Source organism: Eucalyptus grandis, chromosome 4 (genome assembly GCF_016545825.1).
Source record: "Eucalyptus grandis isolate ANBG69807.140 chromosome 4, ASM1654582v1, whole genome shotgun sequence".
Lineage (NCBI taxonomy): Eukaryota > Viridiplantae > Streptophyta > Magnoliopsida > Myrtales > Myrtaceae > Eucalyptus > Eucalyptus grandis.
The window spans coordinates 24,213,154-24,224,087 of record NC_052615.1 but is presented as its reverse complement, the minus strand read 5'-3'; the positions used below and the strand labels follow the sequence as shown (position 1 = coordinate 24,224,087).

The 10,934-nt window shown below is 41.2% G+C and overlaps 1 protein-coding gene across 6 annotated transcripts; it reads right to left on the bottom strand.

Moving 5' to 3' along the window:
• Positions 1–1,545: 1,545 nt before the first annotated feature.
• LOC104441322 (beta-amyrin synthase) lies at positions 1,546–10,471 on the bottom strand. 6 transcript variants are annotated; one of them, XM_039311741.1, is made up of 18 exons: positions 9,989–10,471; positions 7,247–7,357; positions 6,797–7,077; positions 5,620–5,895; positions 5,312–5,509; positions 5,094–5,178; positions 4,666–4,832; positions 4,382–4,570; positions 4,161–4,274; positions 3,875–3,994; positions 3,647–3,769; positions 3,453–3,551; positions 3,182–3,238; positions 2,875–3,065; positions 2,620–2,797; positions 2,426–2,506; positions 2,242–2,325; positions 1,546–1,930 (listed from the first exon to the last, which is right to left on the bottom strand). In XM_039311741.1, exons 3-18 carry the CDS (start codon positions 6,995–6,997, stop codon positions 1,808–1,810), a joined length of 2,286 nt encoding a protein of 761 aa, XP_039167675.1. In that variant the 5' UTR covers positions 6,998–7,077; positions 7,247–7,357; positions 9,989–10,471; the 3' UTR covers positions 1,546–1,807. The 6 variants fall into 6 exon arrangements, 5 of the variants coding, with proteins under 5 accessions (XP_039167675.1, XP_018727606.1, XP_010052734.1 ...); XM_018872061.2 differs by having other exon boundaries at positions 7,300–7,357; XM_010054432.3 differs by lacking the exon at positions 7,247–7,357.
• Positions 10,472–10,934: the final 463 nt, after the last annotated feature.

Below are 10,934 nucleotides of genomic sequence, written 5' to 3'. Positions count from 1 at the left end.
AGCAATGCAGGTTGTGGAGTAATTGGTGCCCGATTTTGAAGGAGCAACCATTTGAAAAGAAAATTATTGGATCGTGAGAATATGGACACAAAACTTTCAAGACGAAGAAACAAGACACGTTTATGAAGTATGAAACCACCACAGAGTGAAGTAATGCAAGTCATGAAGTAATTGGCGCTCGATTTTGAAGGAGCAACTGTTTCAAAAGAAAATCATTGGATTGTGAGAATATGGACATGAAACTTTCGAGATGAAGAAACATGAGCACAATTGTAGGGAACCACTTGAGAGCAGTTATAGTATAACCACTATAAATATCTTTGATCGGCTACTGAAATATGCTCATCCCGCATATAGATCAAGCAAAATGCTATATTTCAATTACTTTTATTTTTTTTGCACTTTGCTTTTGATTCTCAGACTCGCATTGTTGATAAAATTCCAACGTTACATCTTTGCACATTCTCAAAGTTTATCATCGATTAAATTCCGACACGGTTTATACATGCAATTTGGTTTGAATTAAACTTTGCAGTTATTCCTTGTTCACTTGTGATATTTTTTGTCCGGAATCATCCAAGAACATGTCTCCTATCAATAAAAACTGAAAAATGACTTTTGATAAAAGATATTTCGTTGTGTAAGCAATTCTAGCAAAATAGTTATTAAAAAAAAATTGTGTATGCAAAGCTCAAATAACAAGGTCTGATCTTTAGTTTTTACCTCAATAATTGGATAAGATTGTTATTCTTTAATTTTTTGGGCCTACTGGGCCCAAAAAAAAAGACCACTTCCTTTTTTCAATGTTAAGGGCTCCTAGCGAGTTGCGAATGCCCTTCTTCCTGTTTATTTTATTTTATTTTCATCTCCATTTTTTGTTGTCAAGGTAGAAGAGTAAAAAACAATTAATAATGAAAAAGAAGACCTGTGTTCTACACGCAAAAAGAAAACATCCGGTGGCTACCAATGAGGTCGGTGGTCATTGTAGGTCGCTGTAGTTTTAAGGCTTCAAGCCAAAGCAAGCAACCTTGCAGATCTAGGAATTTATAAATCTGCAATGTTGGTCTGATTATTTTGTCGTTCAGATTTAGCATTTTCTATTTGTTAAGCTTTTGCGATTTTTTTTTAAGGCAAGAAAAGGCCTACAATTTTTTTTTCCTAAATTTCCTATTATATATACGAAGTTATTATTAATATCGAGGTGGTGTGATGAAGATGTTTAAGAGTAGGAACCAAGTTCGGTTCAATTAGAAAACTAGATCGAACCGACCTGTCGACACTGAAGTAGAAGTGAACTGGCCAAGACATTGTTTATCTGACCAAGACATTGTTTGTCGCACGGGCAAGATGCACCACCCTTCACCTCACTCTTACCTTCAAACTCCACTCAATAACCGACCCCGGAACCCATAGACAAGGTGTTCTCGTATGCCAGCACGGTGCCCACCCACCTCTCCACGTTGCCCATGTGTCACGCAAAGTCCTAGCCCCCAATCCAACCCGAATCTCTCACTAACTCGGCAAGCTGATATACGGAGTCACCCATTTTTCAAAGAAAACAATTTAAGGGGGAAAATATATAAATGCTCCTAGACGCCCCGAAAGGTGTAGGTAGAACGTGTAAAAACTTGTAGTTGATTACATCTCAATAACAGTTTAGATTATATTATAATGAAGTATGGATAACACCGCCATCATAGCTTGGATCCTCAGTTCTTGGACCGCAAGTTCTTTGGGTCTATCTGTCATGATTATGAAACTTGCGTTTTCTCAATATGGAAGCTGTGATGGTGTATGCCTTGCTTCTTCAAAGGGCTGCTGACGGTAAAGGAACCCGCCTACGATACTCTGCCAGAGCCCACAATGGGTGTATGTTCCTGTAAGCGGCATAGTGCAACATGCAGTTCTTCTTGAAAGCCCCAGTGATTTCCTGCCACCCAAAGTTACTGACTATTAATACTAATGGTAGGCACAGTCCATGCTTCGATCACGTCGTTTCGTTGTAAGGCAAATCTTACCGATGGAGTTCTCTCTCTCTTTCAGTTTTTTTTTTGATAGTTCCCAACAATGTTTCGAGTAATTAAACAAACTGTCTGGAAGATAATATGCATGGAATTATCGTCTCTCGGTTCCCCCAGTTGAATGGATTATTGCACAGCAAATAGGATATTGGTGGGGTGTACTCTTATATTTCCAGAGATATTAATCCCATATGAGATCAAGTAATAGAACGGCACAAACCTGTTGGGGATAATCCCCATCTTCCGTTTGTGAATTGATGAGCAACTTGGCGGCCCGGTGCAGCGGAGTCGGATCCCTCTCTGCCTGATAGTAGATGAAATACCAAAGTCAGAAACGTTGGTTTTACTATCATCATAGTATGGTTAATGCAATTGAGACCCCAACAACAAAATCATTCACTGACCTGCCCCGCGTGAATCAGACCCATCACAGCCCAAGCAGTTTGCACCAGATTTGATCTGTTTCCTTCGAGAGGTATGTATTCCTACTTGAAGCGATTGGACAACTAGAAAATTCAAGATTTCCATGTTGCCAGAAAAGCATGCAACTAAAACAGCTAAAGCCACTCATGCTGTAGAAGGTCACTCTAGGAATTACCTTCTTCAGGCAAGAAAGATAGCTCTCTCCCCACCCGCCATCCTGCAACTGTGCTCTTAGAAGAAAAGCGACTCCTTTGCGCATAGCTGCACAATTGTCATATGTCTTGCCAGAAGCTGCTAGTCCACCAAGGGCAAACCATGAGCCGTATGTAAAGCAGACACCCCAGTCCCCATACCTGCAAAATTTGCTCCATTAGTTGTTTCCTTAATTTATCCGAATTCTTCAGAAGTACCTTATGGAAAAGGAACATACCATGAGCCATCTGGATTTTGTGCATTCTCGAGATACTGTACAGCATTTGATATAAAATCCTCAATCTCCTCTTCCCTGTGCCTGGGATAGAACCTCCGGAACAAAGCTAAAGCATGGATAGCTGAGGATGTGCATTCAACATATTCATGCTCGATGACAATATCCTCAAGGAACTCTGTTGGATTTAGGAGCTGCAAGTGACAAACAATAATCGATAATGTCCTGATTTAGTGATTAATGAACAAAGAAACATGTATTAGTCTGTCGGGACTATCAAGGAATTCCTACAAATTTATTAAAAAATTACTTCTAGCCATTCCTGGGCTCCTGCAGGTTCCCATGCTGCCAATCCGCCATTTTTACTCTGGAACAAGTGACACGCATGACCGATGTGATGATACTATAATGTATAATCATACTTGGGAATCTGAAAAAAAAGTTATAAAACTCAAAGAAAGACTTGGATAACAACCTAATTTTGGGATGCATGGAGCTGACAATGTTTGGCCAATATATCTTGTCTAGATCAAATATTTTCTCAAGTCTTGCTCAGGAAAAGAAAACAATGGCGTACTCACTTGTAGAGAAAGTAAGACATTAACAGCATCGTACAATTTCTCTGGCTCCATTTTCTCACCAACAATATCAGGTGGCATCATTGAGAAAAGCAAGCAACACTGAATAGTCAGGATAAGAGATTCGGTGAGAAACAAAGTAATTTAGAATTGGATTGAAATTGTGGACGTAGTGTAGGTATTCCTAGCAGTATTACCTTCAGACTTTCTGCAGTGCAATCAGAGACTTGCCAGCCATGATCTTGGTCCGAAAATGTCCAAGATCCTTTAGAAATATGACGGTGCATGCTTTTGAAGTTACCTGAAGGGTTGTCCTTGACCTGGAATGTCATTGACAGATCAATGCAGTTCAGCTTAGAGGAAGCAAAGGAAACTAGGACACAGTTTGGAGGCAAGCAGATGCTCGCAAGAATCAAATTCAAAACCTGAGATTTTTTAATGAAGTCGTGTCCTCTAGCTAATACTGGTGCTATCTCCTCAGTCATATTACTGGCAAGCAAAGCTTGGATGGCGAAGCCCGTATCCCACTCTTGGCTACCAAAACTCTGCATGTGAATGAGCCAAGCACCAGACTAAGCTTTTCTCTAGTTGGTCCCGCTTTATTAAATCAATCCACTCATTATTATAGGAATACTTCCATCTTTCAAACATGTATTTCTCAGTTCAAACGTAAGCCCAATTCTGTTATAGTTCAGCGACACTACTACTAACCTGCATCTTCATTCCATCTTCTGCTACCCAAAGGTAATCCGGTATCCTAGCAAGATGCTTCTTGAAGGAGTCACCATCCGGGTCTTCTACCCAGCAAGCAAGTATGCATAACACCTGTTCAAGTCCAAAGCAAAAGATATCCTCTCAGTGATGTTTCTCTTGATGTGTAAATTTTGCGATTATGTGTGTCTCTCTCCTGTTTAAATGTATGTATTCATTACCTTTTCTACAGCTCCAATTGTGATGTATCGACTGTTCTCATCTTCATAGTGAATGTGCTTCATCGTCACCTGAAGAGCCTTTTCTCTAAGTTTTTTAAACGGCCAACAGTTGAGAAAAGGCTCAGTGAATATGTAAAGACTGTCCCACATCAGATCCTTCACTAAAAAATGGGGATAGTAGAGATCCTCCTGCGGCAACAATTCAAATCATTTCATTAGAAATTTGCCTACTCGCAAAATATCTTATTCTGGATCAATATTTTGGACCATCTACCGACACTTGCCTTGGCACAAAGATGGCGGACTTTTCTCCAGCAAATCATATTGTAGGGTTGAGTATGAAGTTCTTCTCTCAACTGTTGAACAAGAGGAGTGATTGGGCCAACAAATTTTTTCCCGTACAGGTATGACATGGGCATGTAAACCAACCGACAGTAGCACCATATTTTAGCTACATCATTCAATATTTGACAATTCAGATAAAATATCCATGAAACTAAGGAGAACGCAATTACACAAAACAGAAGTTGAAACTTTCTATCTTTCAAGGGGAATTCTTGAAGGTTGGTGACTTCAATAAAAAGCCAACGCCATATTGTTCTCGGAGCAGCAAAATTGCCACATGGTCCCAACGTGAAATTAGTCCAACAAATTTGTCTTATCACCTGGGTAAAATTAAATGTACAGGACTACTACAGAGTACCAAACATACCTGGATGCATGGGGAGGAATGAAGGCAACATCCAGAACTCAGGGGGCATTGGCTTGCTTCCAGACCAATCAAAAACACCAAGAATCTACAGAGCATGCATGACAGGACAACCCACAAGCACAAGCACAACGTCACATATATGATTCGCTCAGACGCATACACAGAACAATCTTGAGAACAATTTTTTGGCGATTAGCGAAGGAAGAGTGAGACAGTACCGAGAGCCAAGTCTTGCCCCAGGAGGGTATGTAGGTAACCCCTCCATGGTCATGAATCCACTTCCTGGCCCGAGTACAAGCATCCTCCCTGCCACCGTCGGGCCCTTCCCCAAGAATGCGCATGCATATGTAGCTCAGGACGGTGCAGAACATGGTGCTGTGACCTTCAATGTGCAAGCCCCACCCACCATCTTCATTCTGCAGCAACATTAATGCAGGACATAAGTACAGAGTTTCAAGTCGAAGTCTTTCATAGCTCCTCTGCTGTTTCTCCATCGATTGTCATTCTTTTTGTGAGAAAAGGGTACCTGGTGGTTGTAGATGTAGCGGAGAATCTCTTTGCGGTGCTCAACCGTGAAGACAGCGTTGAGGTGGCCAGTGATGTAGACGCACATGACCAGGGGAGGGAGGAAGAAGAGAGGGCCGGCATTCTCAGCAGGCCAATGGCCATCGCTGGCCTGCAGGGCAGAGAAGAAGTGGACGGCCCGCCTCAGTGCCGTAGACACCTTGTCCTCGGAGATCTCCTCACCGTCCTCCACCCTCACCGGCGGGATGGTCTGCTTGAATTGCTTCTCCCTCAGGAACTGCTCAGAAAACATGCACCGTGCGGCAGCTTAAGCTTGCCCATCACTTAGGTAGTACCACACGTTAACAAGTTATAAACTTGACGTCAAGCAACAACAGTAATGGTGCGCCGAACAATAACAAAGAAAATTATGACGGAGATTTAAACAACTGTCAGATAAGTTCAAAAATAACACACCAAAAGTTTTAAAGTGATGAAAGTGATATTTGTATGTTTAAGAAAATTCAATCCCTCCACAAGTGTGTTTATTACATCGTTTATCATTTTGTGAACAGCTTTAACTAAAAAATTTCTGTCCTCGACCGATATAAGTTAGTATTCTAATCTACAAACCCCAACTCCCGAGACCGAGATGATTACTTCGGCTATGGAATGCGTAAAATCTAGCATTTCTCCTAAGGCTACGGTGATGACTCATTTTCAGAGCACAGTTAAAAATTTTTACCTTTTGATGGACTTATGGGATTGAAGCCAGGGTGAACTTGTTTGAAAAGGAAAGAAGAGGAAACGACAAAACCAAGAACAGGGTAATGCGGTGAAGTCGGAGGAAGGTTGGGTTGAAATCTTTTGACCCGAGAAATTTCTGCGCCGCGGATCTTCTGCTTGAAACGTAAACGCCCGACATTAGCAACTGGATAGCACGCTATCTACTTCGCCGAAGTTAATTCCATAACTAGCTAACGCCATTGAAAATTGATTTTGGGCATCCATGTTGGGTTCAATATGTACGTATGTCATGCAATGCAGGGTACCTCTTTGCGTGACTGGGGATCAATTAGTCCTCAAATTTAAAGTCCGAAGAAAAAAAGTACACGACAATTCTTTCACACACTTAAACAAGAAATTGGCGGACTCTGAATGAGAACGGGCGCGCGTATGTGTTTAGGTGCGTGGTGTACCTGCATGCGCCAGAGGAGGTCGTGGGAAGGCTTGACGTGGTGGCGGTGGTGGTAGAAATGTTGGCGAGCGGCCTCCACCTCGGCGCACTCCTCCATGGTGCCAGCCTCAGGATCAAAAGTCCAAATCTGCCTCCCTGCAAAGTTATTGGTGCTGTACAAGGAGGCACCGTCTTCTGCCGCTGCTATCTTGAGCCTCCACATCCTGATCTTCTGCTTTCCTCTCTTCCTTGAACGAACTAGATTGCGATTCTCGGTATTTGCCTACTCGTGTACTCCCCTTCCTGATGATCATGCAAATGAAAAGTAAAAATGACCCACAGAAGGAAATGGCGGATGAGTTGCTGCAGATGCCAGGCTCATTAAACATTCAACTCTGTTTTCTGAGATAACGTCACCATTTGCATGCATGTGCCTTAAAGATATCGAAACTTAATCACGTGGTGATCTTACTGTAGCGCAGCGAGAAAGTGAAGCAGTTAAAGAGAGAGTGTCACGCCCCGAACCTCGAGCGCACGAACATCCCTCGATGGTCAATAGAATTGCGACGTTCCAGACGAGTCGCTGACCCAATCGTTTAATGCACATGCGAAAACGAACAAATAATTACCCAACCAACAGACAAACACATGGGATAGTAAAAGTAGGACAACAATTTTCACGAACCACACTTTATAAACAAACTAAGTTAAACCTACGGCTTCAAATACAAAGGTCCGTCTCCCAAAAAGAAGTCCTAACCGACCTATACCTAGATCCCTTCGACTGCGGCTCTGGACTCTCCATCCTAGGGACTTGAAAATTTTAAACTACGACGGGGTGAGACAAAATCTCAACAAGTCAACACCTAAACCTCGATTAGGATGAGAATTCACTCAGAGGCAGCCTAAACATGCATCATATGAGACTTATCTCGCCTCAGCACCCCCTTGCACATTAATACATCTCATATATCATATAAATACAGCACATGTATTTCATAACTGGAACACATCAATTTATGTTTCAATCAATCATAGGGGTCCCAATTATAAGGCCAAACCGTTATGACATGTCCCATTCCGTGCTACACAGTTTTGTCCCATAATCAGGCGCGGCTATCTCAATCACTCATGCGTGTCCCAGTTATTTACGACCCAACGGTCACGACACTCCACTAAGGAGCTTCGTTCCGGAATCCATCCGCGAATAGCAACGTCTAGTGTCCTCCGCCTAGATGGCATTCCACTCAGGAGCTTCGTTCCAAAATCTATTTGCGAAGAGCAACGTCTAGCATCCTCTGCCTAGATGACATTCCACTAAGGAGCTTTGTTCCGAAATCTATTCACGAATGACAACATCTAGCATCCTCCGCCTAGACGATACCCCACTGAGGAGTTTCGTCCCGTGTAAACGCCTTAGGACAGTTTCCACTTAGTGACCACACGCGCACATCCATATTTGGCCAATAACACCATACTTTGCACTCAAATACCTAATGTTCAAATAATGGATTTGACCATTTTTCTTCGTATTAAAAATCATCACAGTAAAATAATGATATGTAGTCACGCATTTAAATTGAACCAGTAAGCATGGTACACTTTCCTTTCAAAATTCCACAATTTTATATACTATATAAAATTTTGGCATAAAAAACTGACCCCCGGTATTTTTCTAATTAAATACCCATAAAATCCAATTTTGCAATAATGATAGATCACCAAGCACTTAATTGTACATATAAGCAATCAATTTCACATATAAAGTCAACCACGAGAATCAACGTAAAATTCTACAAAATGGCTATTCCGTCACAATTTACGTTAATTAAAATTAATTAAATAAATCTCGATTAAATAAATAAATTGCAATTAAGTAAACTAAATCATTTAATTAACCTAACAATGTAGGCACCTCATCAATCATGTCAACCTTATCCTCCCTCATATATAGTCATGAACACCAAAAATCCATTTTTAAAATTCACTTGGCAATCCTTTTTTTTTTTTTCAAACTTTCCGAAATAAATTCATACGGGGTCCCGTATTGGAAATTAACCAGCCAAAATTTGCATGTATCTCGTATAAAAACTCCTCATTTTATTGAGTACATAAAACTTGACGTCCAAACCTGACGCCGTATTTTTTTTCTAATTTTTTTTCCAATCACATTCTTTTGAAAATAAACCTTAGTAACCCCCCCTTTTTTTTATTTTATTTAAAACGTTTAGAAATAATTTCATAGGTACTCACGTACTCAAAATTAATACGTCAAACTTTACACGCACCTAGTTTAAAACCTCATTGTTTTATTGGGCAAATAAATTTTGGTGTCCATACCTGAAACCTCATTTATTTTCTATTTAATAGTCCATAAGGTCACCTTTTGCATCACCAATAAACACTCACCATAGCACAATCATTCACATATCATCACCCATAAGTTTTAAGCATGCCACAAGTCAACCACATCACCAAATATACACTATCCAGCAAGCACTGCACCAAGAATGAACACAAAACCACTACCGGTCCTAACCGACAGAAACCGGCCCACTTGCGCACCTCCAAGTTTAATTATAGAAACATAATCAAACGAACTTGAAAAATTCTCAAATTTGAATATATTTTAAAGGATAATTAAAAAATTTTTTTTCATGAAGACACCTTGACCCAGATCCTTCTAGATTAAGAGAAGTAAATTGCCCAAAGCATTTACAAAAACTGTGACCGTGCCAAGAAAGTATGTTTTCCAAAATCAGTTTTGTTCAAGGTCCAAAACTTGTCCATTTAATTTGAAATTTGACCATCTTATAAAAGATGTGATGAACAACTTTTGTGAAGGCACTCTTTTAAAAATCGAACCCTAAGAGTTGATAAGAATCATTTGAACACCAAAAAGTCACTGTTTCCAACATAATCCGAGATTCTGTTTTGCAAATAACAAAGCTGAAATATCATTATTTTAAATCCATAAAATCATGATTAAAATATATGTTATAGCTGAAGATGTCTAGAACATTTTTCAAGAAGAAATCAACCTCAAAATTATAGCATATTTTTCCCCACAAAAATGGCAAATGGTGAGTGTCCAGCAAACCAGCTCTGAAGATTAAGCTAATTTAATTAACTCTAATCTAACCAGCTAATTAACACTAATCTAATCTCATAAGCGCAATGAGCAACCTAATCAAGGATTAGGGAGTTAACTCACCGGATTAGGGCGGTGGCGGGTTCACGGGACGGCGGCGTGAAGGCGGTGAGATCCAGCAACTATGGTGACTGGGGCTGAAAATGGCGCACAACTCTCAGCCCAAGCTGAGATTTGATTCTGTGGTTGAGGGCTGATTGGCTCGGCTGTGACGGTGTTGGGAGCAAGGGGGTGCGTGAGGACGGTGTTGCTGGTCAGTCATGGTTGCTGGAGTTGGAGGCAGTGTTGTTGGCTGGCGTGGAGGAACGATGGAGCTGAAGCCGCTGGAATGGTGGCGTTGGACTTCGGGGGATGCTGTGGCGGTGAGGAAGTGTGGGGCTGACGTTGGTGGAATTCTGGTGGGGGTTGCGGCAGCAAAGAAAATGAAGAGCAAAGGAGGAAGGGGCTGGCGGTGAAGAGGATGGGAGGAAGAAATGAGGAAGAAGGGAAGTGAAATGGAGAGGAGTGGACGCGAGGAGGAATGGGCAGAGAGGAAAATGGGCGGCAGGGGAGGTTCACGCACGTAGGGGAAGGAAAAGGAAGAGAGAGGGAGAGAGGAGGGAAATGGAAGTCAAATGCTTGGCCAATCCAAACCTTAGACAAGATAGCAACCCATCATGACTTGAACCCCAAAGTCTTGATGCCAATTTTGTCAAGGGGCCACCCAATAGCCAATTTCCTTTCATTTCCTCATCAATAAAACCCTTTTGGCAGCCAAAAATCCTTTTAAAACAGCTCATCCGAATTTTCTTGATTTTAATTTGTCTAAAATTGATTTTTCCGTAAAAGTCCGGACACAACGGAATTTCTCCGAAAGATGAGACGACGTCCTAAAAATGAATCGTGATACGCTCGAACATTCGATTCCCGAAATCAAATTCAATTTCGTAGTTAAAATCGACCGGACGTGCTTTTAGCGTGACCTAACCTACCGGGTAGCTTTTAGGGATTTTATCGCGTTTGACCCATG